Genomic DNA, 21,642 nt, shown 5'->3' with positions numbered 1-21,642 from the left:
TGGATCAGCAAAACCCAATGAGAGTTTCTATCAATTGCTATTACTATCTGCACATTTCATAATTTCTCACATGCCCCAGTGATTGAAATGAATTAGAAGTGCATGCTTTGTAGAAATGAAAAAAGTACATGGTAAAGGGACATGCACTTTGATTGACTGGTTAAAGTCTGTGAATAGCAAAGTCAAGTGTGGCGCATTGTTTCTGACATCATTCCGCTCAGTGCTTTATTACCTAGTGAGTGAAAACATCCCCTCAAGGCACTCATAACTTGCAGGATGTAGCCTTCAATGACGGGTTTCAAGAAAACAATCATGGAAAAAAGGGTCTATAGTTCAACATGTGCACAAAGGGATTATCGGAAACAAGAATGTGGGTACGCGTGAATGAACTGAAATGTGTGTGGACACTGAACCTGGCGTATCTGAACTATACCCCTTATGATGACCGAAACAAAGTACACTATTCAAGTACTTCTCAAACTGACTCACTCAGTGTTGACATAGTGGAATTGAAACGACCTACCTACGGTGAAGACGTCGGACAGAAATAGCAGCCTTAATACACATGAAATAGGACAACGATTACCTCACCAAAATGAAATGACGAAGGCGACTGACAGGAAGAGTGACTTCCTCCGTTGCACTTTTGCCAATGTTGCCTGTCCACATTCCACTACTCTATTCTCAGGTAGGACTGAGCGATATACAGAGTATACCTGTGCGTTCTGGCTGAGTTTCAGGCAGTCATCAGCTTCCGGAGCTAGTGGACTGAGCTATCCAGATTGTAACAGCTGACTTTAGACTATTTCTGTACCTGAGCAGTCTTAGACTGGACTGTAGAAAGATTCTGATCCTTTCAATTGCTTTATCTCTACACCAGAGGGACTTTGAACATGTAAACACACACTCATGTTCCCCTGTAACGTACACGGCTACTGTATGATATCAACAGTGTCTATGATAAGGGGAAGAAGTTGGACACTTAACAGCGACTCTGGTGTAAACAGTTGAGGGTGAGTGGTTGATTTATCCGGTGGAGAATTGTTTATTTGCTAAGGTGGATTTATTGTTTAACAATTTATATTCAGCACGTAAATGACAGACTACACAATCCTTCCTCCCATGTCTGTATTCAGACACGTGTTGTTTTTAAAAGGATGAGTTAAAAGACTTATGTTACAGTATGACAGGAATGTCTGTTATACATGTTAAAAAAGGAGAATAAGTCAACTGTGATTTTGTGAGATTAAAGGATACTTTGTACCTAGACTCATTTCTAAATGGAGAGTTGTGTTTTTACTGTAGCTCTGACCTGTTTGTCTGTAAACCGCCCCTGAAGTCATAAGATTTCTCTTGACAACAGTCTCAATGTGGAGACGATCTTTCAATCACAAGAGTACTTTGGATCATATCGCTTGATTTGATTATTTCTCTAAAGTAGGAAAGGATACTGCTGGTGTGTGTGTGTGTGTGACAGTTTCGCCCTTGTTGCACTGCCTCTTCCCACAAGAACTGCTTTGCATTATACGGCAGGAGGTGTGAATTTGGAAGGGAAATAATCACTATGCAGTTGATGATAGCAGACTCTCACGCACACACACACACACACACACTGTAATCTGTTACTGCATGTTGCCTAGATTTAGTCAGCATTATGTTGTGCAGTGCACTCTGTAAGAGATCGGGATGGACATGCAAGGCTGACCAAAACAGCAGGCAGCTCTCATGGTGAAAGTGTATTTATGTTAAAGAGACTACAAAAGTGCCTCTCAAGCCTAATTTGATGTTCTGAATCTGTTTTGGGTTACAGATTGTCACCTGTGCCCCCCAGCAAACAGCTGAATCTTCTTAAAACTAGGAATGTTGTAACAATGGAGAAGCATCACCATAAAATACTCAAAAATCTGGAGTGCAATGTCATTCCAGGTTTTATTTAACCCCTTACAGTGCCTTCAGAAAGTATTCACACCCCTTGACTTTTTCCACATTTTGTTGTGTTCGAGCTTGAATTTGAAATGGTTTAATTGATATTTTGTGTCATTGTCCTGCACACACATTATGGGGTAATGTTTTAACTTTCTATTTTTTGATTAATTAGAAATTAAAAGCTTAAATGTCTTGAGTCAATAACTATTCAACACCTTCTTCCAATTCTTATTTACAATGACGTCCTACCAAAAGGTCTCCTGCGGGGACAGGAGGCCTTTTGTGACAAAACACACATCATGACAAGAGAGACAACGCAACACTACATAAAGAGAGACCTAAGACAACAACATAGCATGGCAGCAACACATAACAACACAGCATGGACGCAACACAACATGTTAGCAGCACAAAACACGGTACAAACATTATTAGGCACAGACAACAGCACAAAGGGCAAGAAAGTAGAGACAACAATACATCACACAAAGCAGCCACAGCTGTCAGTAAGAGTGTCCATGGCTGAGTCTTTGAATGAAGAGATTGAGATAAAACTGTCCAGTTTGAGTGTTTGTTGCAGCTAATTCCAGCGAACTGAAAAGAGGAGTGACCCAGGGAGGTGTATGCTTTCGGGACCTTTAACAGAATGTGACTGGCAGAACGGGTGTTTAATATGGAGGATGTGGGCTGCAGTAGATATCTTAGATAGGGGGGTTTGAGGCCTAAGAGAGTTTTATAAATAAGCATCAACCAGTGGGTCTTGCAACGGGTATACAGAGATGACCAGTTTACAGAGGAGTATAGAGTGCAGTGATGTGTCCTATAAGGAGCATTGGTGGCAAATCTGATGACCGAATGGCAAAGAACATCTAGCCGCTCGAGAGCACCCTTACCTGCCGATCTATAAATTATGTCTCCGTAATCTAGCATGGATAGGATGGTCATCTGAATCAGGGTTAGTTTGGCAGCTGGGGTGAAAGAGGAGCGATTACGATAGAAGTCTAGATTTAACTTTAGCCTGCAGCTTTTATAAGCGCTGAGAGGAGGACAGTGGGCCATCTAGCCATACTCTCAAATACTTGTATGAGGTGACTACCTCAAGCTCTAAACCCTCAGAGGTAGTAATCACACCTGTGGGGAGAGGGGCATTCTTCTTACCAAACCACATGACCTTTGTTTTGGAGGTGTTCAGAACAAGGTTAAGGGTAGAGAGCTTGTTGCACATTAAGAATGCTTTGTTGTAGAGCATTTAACACAAAATCCATGGAGGGGCCAGCTGAGTATAAGACTGTATCATCTACATATACAGTACATGGATGAGAGAGCTTCCTACTGCCTGAGCTATGTTGTTGATGTAAATTGAGAAGAGCGTGAGTCCTAGGGTTGAGCCTTGGGGTACTCCCTTCGTTACTGGCAGTGGCTGAGACAGCAGATTTTCTGACTTTATACACTGCACTATTTGAGGTAGTTAGCAAACCAGGCCAAAGACCCCTCAAAGACACCAATACTCCTTTGCTGGCCCACAAGAATGGAATGGTATACCGTGTTAGATTTTCAAGACGATTTTAAATAATAAAACTAATGCAAGACTTAATAATGGCTGTCTAGCAGTGATCAACAACCAATGGTGTATGGTATGTAGATGGGTGAGGGGCAAAAAATTATATTTGATACATTTTGAATTCAGGCTGTAACACAACAAAATATGATAAGTCATGGGTATAAATACTTTCTGAAGGCACTGTACATTTAACCTGTTGGCTTGATTATGTAAATTGTGTTAGATTAAAATGTTATCACAATTTCTAAACTCTCTAAAGTCTATTTTGTTCTACTGAATGCACTTGGTTAGGTTAAAATAGCTCCTGTAGCCTAACTTGATACAAACAAATGTACTCAATATGGTCCACAGCCACTCCTGGCTTGAAACTGGGAAGTGAATTTTTACTTCTCAACCCATTAACAATGTCACATTTTAATTAGGGAAATGTTCTCTTAAGGTTGTTTTTTACTTAGCTTTTTAGTCTATGGTTCATTGTATTATGGGCACATTTCAGTGGTTTCTCAAAGACGTCCCTTTTTATTTTCATTCACCATTTTTGTTTTGTTTTGTCAACAGGGCAGGAGTTTACAGTCCAATACCACTAAATCTCTAGTCTAGATAGATATGTTTTCTACAAGCGGTATTAGGTAAACCTTAGACCATTTGGTAATGATTACACATACCATACTATGGCTATCTTTACAGGCCAAACAGGATGTATCTGCTGCTGCAGTCAACTTCCCCCTGAAACATTATCAAGAGTAGCCTGTTTCTCACAACGGACCTCAATACCATGAATAATAACACACACAAAATGTGCTGCTTTCCCTTTCAATTAATTCAATTCATCTTGAGATGTTACAGGCTGTGTTTGTAATGTATCTAGCGGCTTTGACAAGCGAGGAAAAGGTCATTTGATTAGCAACGCACATTCCTCACCCACCTGAGGATCTCTCCTTTTCAGCCATCTATTTCCTGTTTTGACCGGAGCAAAATCCACTTGTGACTTAAATTTTGCATTTTGCTCTTTCCCATTCTTGTTTGTGCCAGTCGTTTTTTTTCCCGTTAACGTAACGATCGCGGAACCTGTCAATCACACTCTGGTAATGGCTGAAATGGATTCAATTGAATACATTGGCTTTCCGTTGCATCTATAATAACCCTAAAGCTTCGTCTGGGATTTAACACACCATCTCGACAGTTACATCACAAAAAAGAGAAGAAAGATCTAGTAACTTTATTTTTAAGGGTTTTAATATATGTGCAATTTTGATTTAATACATTTAAAATGTTTACAAATGATATGTGCTGTAATGAAGGCAACTACCGAAAATGAACACTCGGATTATAGTGATATTATGTCTGATCTCACAAACAGTATAAAGTCTGTATGTTAAAGGTTTAATTTAGAGCCAAGCGTTTTGATGTTTTAGTCGGATGGTCATCCTTCTCTTGACAAACTTGTTGAATTATTCAAGAGAACGTGACAGCGTCGGTAGGCCTAGAGACAGAGCAAGTTTTTGGTGGTTGAAGCCCTTTTTTAAATCAAATCAAATTGTATTTGTTACATGCAGCAGGTGTAGACCTGACAGTGAAATGCTTACTTACAAGCCCATAACCAACAATGCATTTCAAGTATTAGAGTTAAGAAAAACATTTGACTTAATAAACTAAAGTAAAAAATAAAATGAAAAGTAACACAATAAAATGACGAGGCTATATACAGGGTGTACCGGTATCAAGTCAATGAGTGGGGGTACAGGTTAGTCGAGGTAATTTGTGTGTTTTAAAAATAAATTAAAAAATAATGTAAATGGACAATGTTAAATTATCAGTGTAATTACACACATTGATGACAGACATGGAGACCCACCCAATACTCTGTTGCTGATAAATGCAGGAGCAGATTTCAGGAGCAGGACAAGACACCCTCTTTGACTGATGACTGACATAAGGGCATGTATGTGACAGGCCTAAGTGGCTTATATGATTATGATGGTCATAATACACTTTATGACGCTGTCAAGAAGTATTTTTCTTAGTCCAAGTAAAGTGACACAGGATTGTAATAATGTTTCATGAGTGTCATAAAGTGTATTTTATACAATTGATTTGAAATATATGATGAAAAAAAATATTGTAAAGAATTCATTACATCAACAATCTCAGAAACAAACCTTCAAACGAAGGGAAACTTAATTAGAATATATGTGTAGGTGTCATAACCAGACATAAAATAACGCAATTTAATGTTACAACAGGTGGAAATATATGGGTTATAACCACCGGTTGGTTGTAAGCTGTTATGACACTAGGTGTCAAGTAAAGTATTAAAGAATAGTAAAGTATTACCAATTTTTTTCTTTTAAGCCTTTTTAAAAATTGTACAAATTTTTCTCCCCAAATTTGTGGTATCCAATTGTTTTTTAGTAGCTATCTTGTCTCATTGCTACAACTCCCGTACGGGCTCGGGAGAGATGAAGGTTGAAAGTTATGCATCCTCCGATACACAACCTGGAAGCCATTTGCACCAATGTGTCGGAGGAAACACCTGGCAACCTTGGTTAGCGCGCACTGCGCCCGGCCCGCCACAGGAGTCGCTGGTGCGTGATGAGACAAGGATTCCCCTACCGGCCAAACCCTCCCCAACCCGGACGACACTAGGCCAATTGTGCGTCGCCCCACGGACCTCCCGGTCACTGCTGGTTACGACAGAGCCTGGGCGCGAACCCAGAGTCTCTGGTACAGCTGCAGTACAGCGCCCTGCGCCACCCGGGAGGCCCTTGTTTTTTAAACCTTTTAACAATTTCAGTTGACCGCTGCTACTATGATGAAGAAGGATGAGTGTCCATTTTGCAATATTATTAACGACCATTTTCAATTTAAACAAACTTGACAGTGATGTAGCGCTAGGCTTATCAACAATAGAGATTGTGTTGGGGGAGGAGGACGTGAATTCATCCCGCAAAACATGAGTATATTTGGCTGTGCGTGTCCCAACACGATTTGAACAAAAGTGGACACAACACAAGATGATGAATTTCCATTAAGAAGAGCCATAGAGTAGACATTAGTCATGGGCAGCCACTGTTAATCAGCCTGACTTATGATGACGATCGCTTATGTCATTACCAGCATTTGAGCACTGACCAGGTCCTGAGTTCAGATCCATTATCTAACTAATGACCCTTAGAGACCCAAAACATTCCCCTATAACTTCTAAAACATTACTGATGTGACTGGTTATCTTCCGCTCCTCACTCACATATACACACACACACACACACACACACACACACACACACACACACACACACACACACACACACACACACACACACACACACACACACACACACACACACACACACACACACACACACACACACACACACACACACTCCACTCAAGGAACCTATACATTCCCAATCAAGTGTATTAATCAGTGAGAGGCAGCCATTACAGCCTTGTTCCTATTGATCTGTTGTTTGAGGATGTAGCATGCTGTTAATGCCCCTGCTTTTAAACCAGCCCTTTACTGAAGAGGAGCGCTCGATGTGCTGACACAGCCCATCGTGTGTGTGTGTGTGTGTGTGTGTGTGTGTGTGTGTGTGTGTGTGTGTGTGTGTGTGTGTGTGTGTGTGTGTGTGTGTGTGTGTGTGTGTGTGTGTGTGTGTGTGTGTGTGTGTGTGTGTGTGTGTGTGTGTGTGTGTGTGTGTGTGTGTGTGCGTGTATCTTGCTTATTTTAAGGCCATAATAACCATAATGTCCACAGGCAGATCTGTGGGATCTGAGAGAGGTTCGAGAGGGTCTGCAGACTAAATAGAGTGGCTCCTGGCCTGCGGCGCTAGACTAGACTTGCTGTGTGTCCGGCAGTAGAAGAATTGGCCCTAAGGCTCTTGCTCTTCACTTGCCAGTAACAAGGGCCTCTTGTGTGCATCTGCTGCTGAGGTGGGGGCGCCCCACTCTGACCAGGTGTGTTGGAAATGGACAGTCCCTGTGTCTTTATGTCACCAAGGGACTGTTGAAGAAATAGACAGAGAAGGCCTATAGCTGGTTGAGTAAATGATTGATAGCAGTTGTTGTTGGTTGGGTTTAAGCATTATCCTACCAAACTGGTAGATGTAGGATAAGCTGAGTTGGACCATATGTACCAGACTCTGAGTTTATTTCTGGAAAGCCAGATGTTTTAGCCCCTAGTAGCCAGAGGACTAATCAAGGAAAAGTAGACTTTTAAATTGAACCTCTAAACTGATTTAAGACCAACACGTGTTGATGTTATTTGCACAGCTTTAAAGTTAAGAGGAAATAAACAATCAGTCTACATTTTAGACACATGTCCTAATGTCAGCAACTTGGCACACACATGCTTTTTATTTTATCTATCCTAAAAGTGTATGGACAATTTAATCAATAAGAGAGATGGAAAAAGGTTTTAGCTGATTATCAACTTAGGAAGAAGAGAGAAGGAGACTCCAAAGTAGCTCTGGCAGATTTTGATGGCACACTTCCAATACTTCACCTTTCAGCAGTGGGACAAAGACATTGGCTAGACAGGAGAGCAGTGTTGTTGGTCTGACATGTTTAAATCTGCAGTGAGTGAGGCCAAACACATGTAAATGGTTTTGCTTTTTGGGGGTATTGTTGTTGGATTGCAGACTTGGCTCTTTGGCCCTGGTGTTAACATTCTTTGAGGAATTAGGTGATGATTGGAGGGTCCCTGAGCTTTCTACTCCGATTACAGACCTTCGTGCCCTCTCTCTCTCTCTTTCTGTCTGCTCTCTACTCTCTGCTTTCTCTCCGTCAAGCCCAGACCAGCTCCACATGTTTCCAGTTTAGTCTTTTCGTCACCGTTGACCTACATATAATGTTGGGGGGCATATGCTCCAATTTGATTTCCTGGAGCTGAAATTTCCGCTTTGGTCGTTAAAGAAATATGACATTTTCTCTCTGATTTGAATGACTTTGTAGCATCAGTATTTCTGAACCACATTTCTCTACAGAAACTCATCCCGAAGGGATGTTTTTCAAAACATTTTGAAGATATTTAAATGAAATTATTGTTTAGAGCAGAGCTTTTTGCTCTTTTTACTTATGAAAAGACCTCCGAGTGTAACAATGTTAATGTAATTGAAGTTTTTGGTATTCCCTGATTTTTCTCATTTAAGTGTGCTCTGCATTTGTAGTATGAGTAGTCAAACTGTACAAACTAATTAGTGTATTTACAGGGATCTTAGAAATAAATGACAGTAGTATTGTGAGTGCTATTCCTAATTAGACTCATTTTGGGTTAGATTTTCTTAAATGTAGCACAACTGCCATTTTCTCTTGCTCTCTCTCTCTCATCAAAAAGAGAGGGAGAGGTGTTAACACGGTGGACATGTAATGACCTATAAAGATGAAAGCAGAGAAGAGGAATGGTAACCGGTCAATGTGTCGAGAGGGAGCAGTACAGGGGGAAGGGAGAAGGGAAAGGGTGAAAAAGAGGAGGAGGATTAGAAAGAGACTGGAGGAGGAGGGGAGAAAGCTGGACACTGAAAACTTGTGCCTCCCGCAGAGGGGGAGTGTGACGGCTGGAGGGAGAAAAAGAGGGGGGTGAGAGAGATGAGCTTGTGTTCCACAAAGACTCTCAGTCCATTGGAGGATATTCTGAGATTGAGTTGTGTGTCTCTCTCTCTCTGACTGGCTTCAAACAGCTTTGTTTATATACAAGATGCAGGCACCTCTCTCACACATCTCGAGTTCACTCACTCTTCTCTTCAGCTGGATGAAGAACTGAAAGGTAATCTTCTCTTTCCTCCTCTGAAATACACTCGTTGTGTGTGTGTGTTCTATTAATTGTCGTGAAGTAGAACATTAACTGTATGAGGTGTTAATGGTTACTTATTGTATTCACTAAGGTATTTCCATTGAACATTCGTTACTTTGGTTTATAACCAGTGGTCTTAGATTACGACTTCTTATCTTGCGTTTTGGTATTTGTATGAATGTTTGATTTCTATCAGGGGCAGAGATATTTCAGAGCAATTTTTATTTATTTATTATATCTTACCACCTGAAGGGGTTGTACTAAATTCAATGTCTCTGAATTGACAGTAGTGGAACTGTAGCCACATTGTTCAGTCATTTTAGCAAATGCTCTTATCCAGAGCAATTAGAGTTAAGTGCCTTGCTCAAGGGAACATGGACATTTTTTACTTAGTCAGCTCAGGGATTCGAACCAGCAACCTTTAGATCACTGGCCCAATCTCTTAACTACTAGGCTACCACCCAGTCATCCTCTCCTACAGTACATTACTTGCACCTTAGTTAGGAATATCTCTGTCCAAAACTCTTACTCATGAACTTGAATTTCTTTAGGTTACTTGAACTTGAATTTCTTTACAAAACCTCCTTCACATGACCTAAAGGGAAATGGCTGCCAAGAACTGTGTGTCTCTGTCATACATACCTTTACTGATCTCACACTTCTCTATTTGTGCATTATAAGGATTCTTTAATTATGGGCTTTAACCAGATGTGTTTATTGATGTTTTGAAGACTGGAGATGAACCACTCTGTGGATCAACCAATGTGACTTTGTAGTGTGTCAACTATTGACTTTAGATTTTCCCCCTCAAGGCATAAGTGTTGAAAATTGAGTACTCAAATAATCATTCTGTTCTAGAAAAAAATAACATGGCCCTATATTCACAAAGTGTCTCAGAGTATGAGTGCTGATCTAGAATCATTTAAAAAATATATATATATATCTTTAAGCTCATAAGATTAATGGACAGAGAGGAGTCAGAGGCCCTTATCCTAGATCAGCACGGCTACTCTGAGACACAGTGTAAATACAGGTCTTGACCTTTTTTATATTACCTTACTTGCCAGCATCATAGCAGGTGATCTAGCTAGATAAAATACCCTGTTGTTCACAGGCCGTGTAGGGTGAAGATTTGTTGTGGTGCCGTCCACTGATGGGTGTAAATGGCTCGCCATCAGAAGGCATTGGAGGGTGAACAGAGACCTTGTGTTGATGCCAATCACAGATCTGAATCCTTCCTTCAGCCTGTATAGCTGTGCCTCATAAAGTCAGATGCTTATCAAGAATAGATCTTGTTTTGAAATGAGGAATGAACAAGGAACACTCAGTCACACATATATATATATATACACACACACACACACACACACACACATCCCATTGATTGGGGTGAAAGTGTGCAGATGAGGTATAGCATCTGAACCTGCTCTTCAACAAGTACAGCATATTTCTACATATTTCTACAGCATATTTCTACATGTCAATAGACCAGCCCTACACCTGACACTCCCAATGCATTTTTATTTCATTCTGCTCACATGGAATCCTAGCAAAATGGTTTGTGTGTGTGTTCATTAAAATGTGTATGATATCTGCGTGAGGACACCTCTGTCCATAGGCCTACAATATATCAGTAGTGATAGTTAGAGGCTCAGTGTTCTAGCTGCTTAGCTAATACTTTGCCTTAGTGTGCTCTACAACCATCATACTAAGTACTCTTCCTGTAATGGAGAGCATAGTCCTATACTTTTGGCCATGCAGTGTATGTGGACACCCCTTCAAATGAGTGGATTCGGCTATTTCAGCCTTATAAAATCGAGCACACAGCCATGCAATCTCCATAGACAAACATTGCCAGTAGAATGGCCCACTGAAGAGTTCAGTGACTTTCAACGTGGCAACGTCATAGGATGCCACCTTTCCATCAAGTCAGTCCGTCAAATTTCTGCCCTGCTTGTACAGCTACGAAGTTGTAGGCCACACAAGCTCACAGAACGGGACCGCCGAGTGCTTTCCTTGGTTGAAACACTCACTGCCTCTTGACGCAACGTCAGCACAAGAATTGTTCGTCGGGAGCTTCATGAAATGGGTTTCCATGGCTGAGCAGCCGCACACAAGCCTAAGTTCACCATGCACAAAGTCAAGCGTCAGCTGAAGTGGTGTAAAGCTCGCCGCAATTGGACTCTGGAGCAGTGGCAATGGGTTCGCTGGAGTGATGTATCATACTTCAACAACTGGCAGTCTGACAGACGAATCTGGATTTGGCAGATGCCAGGAAAACGCTACCTGTCCCAATGCATAGTGCCAACTGTGAAGTTTGATGGAGGTTGAATAATGGTCTGAGGCTGTTTTTCATAGTTTGGGCTTAATGCTCCAGCATACAATGACGTTCTAGACAATTCCGTGCTTCCAACTTTGTGTCAACAGTATGGGGAAGACCCTTTTCCTGTTTCAGAATGACAATTCCCTCATGCACAAAGCAAGGTCCATACAGAAATGGTTTGTCGAGATCAGTGTGGAAGAACTTGACTGGCCTGCACAGAGCCCTGACCTCAACCCCATTGAACACTTTCGGAATAAATTGGAACGCCAACTATGAGCCAAACCTAATCGCCCAAAATTAGTGTTGACTTCACTAAAGCTCTTGTGGCTGAATGGAAGCAAGTCCCCACAGCAATATTCCAACATCTAGTGGAAAGCCTTCACAGAAGAGTGGAGGCTGTTATAACAGCAAAGGGGGGACCAACTCCATATTAATGGTCATGATTTTAGTATGAGATGTTCAACGAGCAGTGTTTGCTATTCCTTGAAATCTCATGTGATAACATCATGAGTGTGAGGTAAAGGGGCACCCAGGGGAACAAAAGCCCATTAAAACAAAGTTCCTCTCTGAAAGCTCCATCCGGACCCCCAGCATGCACCACTCCAATCAATAATATCTTCTTAAGTGAGGCCAGGGCCAGCTTTCTGGAGCACGCAAACACACGCACACGCACAATATTTGAGTACAAAACAAGCATGGGTCGTTTTTCCTGAACACTGATGTATTTGTGGCCCCTTGTGTTCTTGCAAACAACATTGTCCATTGTGCTGCAAAGTAACAAATACAATTTACATATTTTAATGAAATTGGGAAGGTTTTCCATGCTGACTAGATAGTAGGAAACAACTGAGAGCCCTGGGGAAGACCCCTTGAACCTCCTCCTCGCCTCCTATTCGTGTCCCTCCTCCAGTTGTGGAGGTGGAGATAAGGGTGTGTGCGTGTGTGTTTGACTGGCTGTCTGTGTGACACTGCCCTCAGTACTCTTCTACAGTCGTTTCCCATCCTATTATTCTTTGGACCAGGAATCCCCTATCCCAGCATTGTCCTGGCCCATCAGATCAGACCCCACCAGACAGAGGGCCAGCTATCCCGGGTAACAGGGCCGACAGGCCACATCAAGGTGCTGCTCTCCTGACCACTCATAACTCTGCCTCTGAAATGAAAGGGTCTGTGATGTGGCCATGCCCCTCTATAATTAGGGAGTTGTAATGAGAACCAGACTGTGACTAGAAGCAGACAGACCTGCGAATGGATTCCATATGATGTTTATGTCAAGGAGTGATCACACGTGTGCACAGCCTGCATGCTCGTACATGCAGGCACCCTCTTTTGTGTTCATTTCAGTTCACCAACTGTTTCTCGGCCGTCATTGTAAATAAGAATTTGTTCTTAACTGACTTGCCTAGTTAAATAAAGGTTCAATTAAAAACATATATAATAATTGATCATTGTGACAAGTGTGCTTGTTAGATGGTGTAGGTAGCGCTTTGTTTGAAGTGCATCTTAGGAAGGCTTCATAAAGCATTCATACATGTCATAACTGTGTGACATAATCATACATTTATTTATTCATATTCATCCTTTATTTAGAGTTGGCTTAACTGTGAAAAACCGCTGGATAAAAAAAAATGTATTCACAATTTAATGTTGTGCACTAATTTGTTTACATTCGTTCTAGTGAGCATTTCTCCTTTGCCAAGATAATCCATCCACCTGGCAGGTGTGGCATATCAAGAAGCTGATTTAAACACCATGATCATTACACAGGTGCACCTTGTGTTTGTATTTGTATTTATTATGGATCCCCATTAGCCAAGGCAGCAGCTGTACAAGGCAAGGATGGGGGCAATAAAAGGCAACTCTAAAATGTGCAGTTTTGTCACATAATGCCACAGATGTCTCAAGTTTTGAGGGAGCGTCCAATTGGCATGCTGACTGCAGGAATGTCCACCAGAGCTGTTGCCAGGGTATTGAATGTTAATTTATCTACCATAAGCCATCAATTCAGAAAATTTGGCAGTACGTCCAACCGGCCTCACATCCGCAGACCACGTGTAACCATGCCAGCCCAGAACCTCCACATCCGGCTTCTTCACCTGCGGTATAATCTGAGACCAGCCACCCGGACAGCTGATGAAACTGAGGAGTATTTCTGTCTGTAATAAAGCCCTTTTGTGGGGAAAAACTCATTCTGATTGGTGGGCCAGGCTCCCAAGTGGGTGTGTCTGGCTCCCCAGTGAGTGTGCCTGGCTCCTAAGTGGGTGGGCCTATGCCCTCCCAGGCCCACCCATGGCTGCGCCCCTGCCCACCACCAATACCAGCCTATTGACTAACTGACCTCCCCCTCATCTTCCTCCCCACCCCAGGAAGGTGCAGTACCAGAAGATAGGCCTACTGGGCAGGATGAGTTCCAGGGGTGCCAGGCCCTCTTCTCCCCCCAGCTCGCTGGAGCGCCCGGCATCACAGGACTCCATGGAGGACTACTGGAGCGAGGTCAAGAACATCGAGGAGGATGTCGAGCAGGGCCACGAGGACCTGCTGGAGAGGGGCAGCATGGATGGTCTGTACCATCCAGGGTTGTATTCATTCAGGCATGCAACAGAAAAACCATAGAGGTGGTTACAAATGTAGATTTTGATCGATATTATATACTGATTTGTCTAAATTATTCTTCCTCCACATTCCAGAGGCTGAGCTTGAGGAGGCGTGGCTGCAGGAGGCGGGTCTGTCCACATTGGTGTCGGGGGAGTTGGGGGAGGGGCCTGCAGAGGCGCTGCTCTCCACGCTGACGCGCTCGCAGGCCGCCATGGTGAAGAAGCGTGTGGACAACTACACCCTGACCATGAGGAAGAGGAACAAGCAACCGGCCAGACACGTCCAAGACGTCTTCTCCACGCCAGATACATTGGTGGGTGCTTTGGGTTACGGCAAGGGTGCTTTGAGTTAAGCACTCAGTAGTTGTGTTTATGGAGTTGGTCTCTATATTTCCGATTTGAAATCCTTACAGGAAACATGTTGACATGAAGTCTGTCTTATGTCTGGCCCTTGATAGGCTATGACTGGTGCTTCTGCCCCTTGGTGCCCCTATGGCCTAAATTCAACTAGATATAGAAACTTTGGTAATCTCACTTTGTGCTACTGATCCTCTGGCAGAGCCAGACAAGCCTCTGTAACCTCAGTACGTATCCAAATCCTGTGTGTCAGGGATGGGGGTCGGGTCACAAAAAAATCTGATCTCATCATGAGGGGCCGCAGTGAATTGCGGGTCAGCGTACCCACATAATTTGTTTTTATCTGACTTGGTTAATTGACTGACTATCAGTAGCTAGGTATCCATCCAATTTGCGACAGATTGTCATGTGAAAATTCAAGAATCTGCGTAAAACAATATGCACATTTTCCAACAGAGTGTTTCCATCAAACTGACTTTTTGTGGACAAAAGGCTTTACGTGATGACGTAGTACACAGAGAACTAACTGAGGCCTAATGCAAGTTAAATGGGTTTCCATTGCATTTTCAACTCAACTGATGGTTTTGTCACAAAAACTGTTGTGTTATACTGTAAAGCAAATGTGCCCACTTGAGCACACAGCCATGCAATGTCCATATACATATCAGTGACTTTCAACGTGACACCGTCATAGGATACCGCCTTTCCAACAAGTCAGTTTGTCAAATTTCTGCCCGGCTAGAGCTGACCCGGTCAACTGTAAGTGCTGTTATTGTGAAGTGGAAACTAAGAGAAACATCAGCTCAGCTGTGAAGTGCTCGGCCACACAAGCTCACAGAATGGGACCGCCAGTGCTGAAGCGCGTAGCGTGTAAAAAAAACGCCTGTCCTCGGTTGCAACAATCACTACCGAGTTCCAAACGGTCTCTGGAAGCAACGTCAACACAACAACTGTTCGTCGGGAGCTTAACGAATTACGCTTCACCATCTGGCAGTCCGACGGACAAATCTGCGTTTGGCGGATGCCAGGAGAACGCTACCTGCCCGAATGCATAGTGCCAACTTTAAAGTTTACTGGAGGAGGAATAATGGTCTGGGGCGGTTCTTCATGGTTTGGGCTAGGCCGCTTAGTTCCAGTGAAGGGAAATCTTAATGCTACAGCATAAAATGAAATGGTTTGTCGAGGTCATTGTGGAAGAACTTGACTGGCCTCCACATTCACCCAGCCTCAACCCAATTGAGATGGTTTGGGATGATTTGGACTGCAGAGTGAAGGAAAAGCAGCCAACAAGTGCTCAGCATATGTGGGAACTCCTTCAAGACTATTGGAAAAGCATTCCAGGTGGAGCTGGTTGAGAGAATACCAAGATTGTGCAAAGCTGTCAAGGCAAAGGCTGGCTACTGTAAACACTTTTTTGGTTACTCCATGATTCCATATGTGTTTTTTCATCGTTTTGACGTCTTCACTATTATTCTACAATATAGAAAATAGTAAAAATAAAGAAAAAGCCCTGAATGAGTAGGTGTGTCCAAACTTTTGACTGGTACTGTATATCATTTTATTTGGGGGGGATGGATCCAAGGCCCTTAAAAAGGGGCCACCAGTTGCCCAGTTGGCTAGAGTAAGGAGACGTGCTTCAGTAGACGTGCTTCAGACACTCAGGTGTGTTACCAACCAGTATTTAAACACCAGCCCAGTTGGTATGGGCCAGAACCATTATCAGATGAGAGGGGGTGGACAATGGAAACACAATGTTCTCATGCTTGCCCAACCCTATAAAGCAGCTCTCGGCAGATAGCTGCCTCTTTCTCGGAAATAGAACTGGACCCCTGACTGACTGTTAGCTGCAATCTGGATGAGCAACAGGCAAGAGAAGAGTGACGGGGAAGTCCAATACTGTTTTCAGATAGCAGCGTACCGCACACACTGCTTTAGATCCAAGGACATCAAATAGCATAGCAGCATTGTAATATGTTCTGTAGAAGGGTTGGTGGTATACCAGGTAGCAAGCCCACAGAGTTGTCATGGGAATTTGGAACAAATATCCAGACTCCACCCTGAGTAGCTAGCTAGCTGCTATGGCTATTAAAGGCTGTTGTGTGGCTATGAAGTCTTGATCGAGATTAAGATATTTACAGCATGAATGAATGGGGAGGGGTGTAACTCATAAAGCGCCCACGCCGAAGAGTGCCACAAGTGCCCCTGTCAGCACTGCTGTGTGGCAGTGGCAGTAGTCTCAAGGATGAGTCACAGATCTGGCAGGGGGCACAGGATTCTGAGTCATACGCACCCCTCAGTTCCAGTGACAGCTGATTCCAGGGCACAGAGAAAGCCTTCACCCTACTCCAGCTAGAATACTGTCTTACTGGCAGGCTTCACAGACCACAGTTGATTTTTTTGTTTGTATGATTAAGGAAATGGATTTAGGCCCCAAGGACATGGAGTCTGGATCCATTAACAGGCCATTCAGTCTAAATGAGGATGGATTAAAGACCATGGCCAGTTTTGTCAAAATCTGATAGTGGAAGATGGTGGCGTCTCTTTTTGTGTTTGGTTGGTGGAGTGTAATGTTACAGCTAATGTAGTTATTTTAATTGCTTACCATTTTAATTCATATGTAATGTATTTAGGCAAACGTTAGTATTTTGATGACTATGAACTCAAGCTCTTTCTCAGACCTGTGAAATGCAATTTTATGTACATGGAACAGTACAAAGGCAACATTTCTATATCCTAGTGCTGTTGACTGGGGTTTGGTCCATGCTCTTTTCACTGACTAGGAGGTGTACAACAAAACAAAACAGCTGTCTCTGTTGAGCGTTCCATTGATACCCACTCTCCTCTCTCCCCATGTCAGCAAATGTACTGCAGAGCCATATGCTAGTAAGTGCATTGGAACGAAACAGCCATATCCCTTATTGCTGTTCACACATCTGATACTGTGACTGATGAGATGGTCAGCTGAACACAATGATGGTGTTAATTCAGTTCAACGCCTGGTATCGTTTAGAAGAAAATGTACTCATTTCACCATAGTCAAATGCTGAAGCAGGATTCATATTTTCATGCGTCCCACTTCAAAATCTAATGTTTAGTTGTTGATAATATTTACTTTGTGAAACAAACTCCACACACACAGAAATGAGCATAAATGATGATCGTGTATGTCCCCTATCCTTTTAGTTGGTTGATCCCATACCGCCTGTGTCCCCCAAGTCACCCAATGGACACATGGCTTCCAGATGCATCCACCGGACGTCTTCAAGAGGTGAGTCTATAGTCTCTCAATATGTTACCACCATTTAATGTCCCCTATTAGTTTGGTTAGATTTGGTCGGCTGACGCAGCCAACTGTGAGGCTACCACTCCAGTGGGTTGAATCAATGTTGTTTCCATGCTATTTCAACCTAATTCTGTCAACGTGATTGGAAAACACATTGGACTGTGACCAACATAGATCATTTCCATCTGGTTTGGTTGGACTGATGTCTTTGCATAGGGGAATATACTGGTGATGTGCCCATCATTCTGACTGTGTGTATGTTCCAGTGCGGCCTGCTTTTCCCAGCTTCTCCCCGGTGGAGAGACGTGTTTCAGAGTGCCCTCCCTCTCAGGATACCTCTGACACCCTGTCTTTCGAGGTGCCTTACTCCGAGGGCGTCACTGCCCACCGCAGGGGCCGCCAGGGGGACTGCCAGGACTGCCAACGCATCCGCAGAGATGACCCCGACCTGCCAGTGAGTCTCACCTCTGACCTTTTGGAACTCCAAAAGGCGTTTATAAACAAATGAATGCAGTAGAAAATGAGAGAGCGACAGACGTGTGGAAGGGATTGTACAGGACAAAAAGTGTCAGAGCGGGGATTTGAACCCCAGAACCCCAGGTGGCTGTGTGTGGTCTGGTCTGGAGGCATCCATGTTAACCAATGGCCGACCTCTGGCAACCTGTTTGAATATATCAAATGTGTTGATGATCGAGACTGTTTCTTATGAATGACCATGGTCTTGTCTTCTGTCTTGTATAGACATTTCAGCTGCCTAGGCCTAAACTAGGCCTCACCCACATCCAAGATCTGTCTTGTGCGGACATGAAGAAGATCGGCTACATCTCTCTGATTGAACTGACCACGTTCTACGACTGCCTGGGCATTGAGCTCAAACGCAACCGAGCAGCACGCAGCAAGGCCCGAGGTGGGTGTTTAACTGGGTCATGTTCATGAGACAACAAACAAAAGAAACCCCACATAAACAGGACGGGACTACCTGGAAAATAAAACATTTTGTTTTATGTTGCAAGATGTTTTAAGACATTTTCAGTTGCGTGCCCTATTGAACACAACCTTGGTGTTTCACATCCTATTTTTACATAGACACGTCATTGGGGTTTTGAACTCTCTCTTTTTTCCCTCCCCTCCACAGAAAGTGGTATATTTGGAGTTCCCCTGACCACTCTACTGGAGAACGACCAGAAGAAATTCCCTGGGTCCAAGGTTCCTCTCGTCTTCAGAAAGGTACGGTACCTGATTGGTTCTATTTGTATTGGTAAAGCCCCCCTTACTTCTACTTTGAAACCACAAGTGTTTCTCCCCTCTGGTTATAGGAATATAGTTATAGAAATTATACTGGGGGGAAATCCCTGCTTATTCCCCAATGGAAAATTATATGGGGTTATTGTGCGTTGCCAGTTCTCCTATACTTCTATGGGTCAGTTAAACTCTCCCTAAATCTCTCACTCCCTTATTTCCTTTCTCTCTTTTTCTCTCCCCCCACCCCTGTTTCTCTCCTCCCCAACTCCTTCTCTCAGTGCTACTCACACCTTGAGCTGGGCAATATTTACAAAAATTCATATCGCTATAAATTGACTGAATTATTACAATAATAATACATTGAGCAATACATTTATAACTGTTGTTTTTTAAATATTACCTTTAAAACTTCTACTAATACTTTGAATGTTGTGCCTATCAATTTTACTATTAACAATCACCCATATTACAAACGTATTCAATTTAAAACTTCACATTTCTCTAGTAGGGCCCAATAGGTTATTTATCGTAATGAACAATATCAGAAAACGTCCAGAATAAGTGGTCGATATTGTCGTATCGATATACATTTTTGGTTTATCGTCCCAGCTCTACTCTCCCCCTCTAACCCGTAGTATCCTGACCCTCATCCCTTCCATCATGCTTTTCCTACTGAAGCAACCCTTTCCCAGGACCCATCACTCCCTGACTCCTCCTCCTCAGCTGGCCATCACTGCTTTGTGTTAACGTAATATGTGTCAGGGGATGCCCACACACGGAATGCTCCCTCCAAGAGCCTCTCCTGTTTCACTGTCAGTACTAGAGTCAGCCTTGTTAAGCGTTGCTTTCACACGTCCTCACAAAGACATTCCGGAGAGACTAAATGTCAGAAGTCCACCATATACTCCTTTTAAACCTACTGAGTAGGGGAGGGGAGGGAAGGGAGGAGAGTCAAGTGATGAACTATAAGCTATATATACTGTTATTTTCATTTGTGTTGTCATGTCAGCTAGGGATGGATGTTAGTTATTGTCCATTTCTATCATAGAATATGTTATCTCTGATATTTTAGAAATATGTCTGAGATGGTATATGCAGTGCCTTCAGAAAGTATTCACACCCCTTGACTTTTCCCATATTTTGTTGTGTAACAGCCTGAAATTAAATGGATTAAGTTGAGATTGTCACTGGCCTCCACACAATACCCCATAATGTCAAATTGGAATGATGTTTTTAGAAATGTTTACAAATGAATAAGAAATGATAAGCTGAAATGTCTTAGATGTAATAGAATATGTTAGCTATTATAGCTCATATATGTTAGAAATATATCTGTGACTGTATATAGGGAGCTGTACTGAAAATAACATCTGACTGTTTCGAGTCCCAGCAGCTGCCAGTCAGTCAGCCAGTGGCACGGACCTAACCTTGGCATAGCTGAGGATTAAGGCACAAATAACCCTGTTACCAGCAGTCAATTTCCAGTCTATCCAGAATTTGCCTAAAATAAGTCACATTGACTGTCTAGACTGACTACAATTACAGGTCACGTATAGTAAATGACTAGAGTATTGGGTATCAAGTTGATGTTTTATGGATTTGGTAGATAAGTGGCTTCTGAACGGGAATTATAGGACTTTTCTTTGAAGCAATTGTTCACTGCTATATCAGTGTTGGTTTATCTTTTGCAGACCTGGAAAGTGGTTTCTGGAGGAGGACTTGATGAACAAGGTCAAACCATTGCTTCAGAATGCAGATTTTGTGTGGTCTAGTAAACAGATAGTTAGCCTTTGGGATCCAAAGCTTGTCATAAAATACAATTGTTGGGTTGCCTTACTCTCTCATATCTGTCATATTGCACTTGCAAAGATCCCAAAAATGATCAAGTGTTAGTACCTTTCAAGGGAAATATTTTATCAGTCATCACGAAGAGGCAGGAAACAGGAGGGTTGTGTCTTTCTTTTGGAGTGGACCAGGTGTGTGTGAGATGGCGGGTCTGATAGCGTTAACCTCAGGTTGCTGACATCTTTCTGTAGAGATGAGATGACTGAAGTCTCCAGTCCAGGTGTGAGTCATGTTCAATAGAGGAAAACAAGTTTGGCGGTGGAGAACAAACATCAAGGCCCAGCAACCGAATCTGTGGGCGCTTTTATCTCTAGTTGTAAATATGAATTGAATGCTGTTTTGTTAGTGGTTTGAAGACCTCCCTGTAAAAAAAAAAAGTTTGCACAAAAAGGACTTCCCTGTCTGTGGAAACCAGGAAGAGGAAACGAATGCAGTCAGATTTGGTTGATTTTGTTTTCAGTTGAGAGTCGAGTTCACATAGAAATGTCCCTCTTGGTTTGTTAAACTTGTGGTTTATAAAATGTGTATGCTTGTGTTTGCAGCTCTTGTCCAAGCTGGAGCAGACAGGACTACAGACTGAGGGGATTCTCAGAGTACCAGGGTCTGCATCCAGAGTAAAGGTAAGCCCCTCTCCCCTTTCCACTAATACAACTGGAGCTTTTCATACTTTAGCTGTCTATCACCAATCATAGAGCTATCTTGTTCTGTGTAACTCTAGCC

General features: G+C 42.7%; 1 protein-coding gene across 5 annotated transcripts in view; it reads left to right on the top strand.

Annotated features, from left to right (window-relative positions):
- LOC118370858 (rho GTPase-activating protein 18-like) overlaps positions 1 to 21,642 on the top strand; it is a 44,212-nt gene that overhangs the window by 12,817 nt on the left and 9,753 nt on the right. For 2 of the 5 annotated variants that reach the window (XM_035756052.2, XM_035756086.2), the window contains exons 2-8: positions 13,968 to 14,161; positions 14,289 to 14,509; positions 17,736 to 17,820; positions 18,102 to 18,289; positions 18,577 to 18,742; positions 18,971 to 19,062; positions 21,465 to 21,542. In XM_035756052.2, the coding sequence (XP_035611945.1) occupies positions 13,968 to 14,161; positions 14,289 to 14,509; positions 17,736 to 17,820; positions 18,102 to 18,289; positions 18,577 to 18,742; positions 18,971 to 19,062; positions 21,465 to 21,542 (1,024 nt within the window). Of the gene's footprint in view, positions 1 to 416; positions 689 to 742; positions 1,014 to 9,094; positions 9,252 to 13,967; positions 14,162 to 14,288; positions 14,510 to 17,735; positions 17,821 to 18,101; positions 18,290 to 18,576; positions 18,743 to 18,970; positions 19,063 to 21,464; positions 21,543 to 21,642 lie in introns of those variants that run through there. The other 3 variants (XM_035756081.2, XM_035756073.1, XM_035756062.2) reach the window with 3 other exon arrangements.

This window comes from Oncorhynchus keta, chromosome 4 (genome assembly GCF_023373465.1).
Source record: "Oncorhynchus keta strain PuntledgeMale-10-30-2019 chromosome 4, Oket_V2, whole genome shotgun sequence".
In the NCBI taxonomy this organism is placed as follows: Eukaryota; Metazoa; Chordata; class Actinopteri; order Salmoniformes; family Salmonidae; genus Oncorhynchus; species Oncorhynchus keta.
This window is presented reverse-complemented; position numbering and strand designations above follow the sequence as displayed.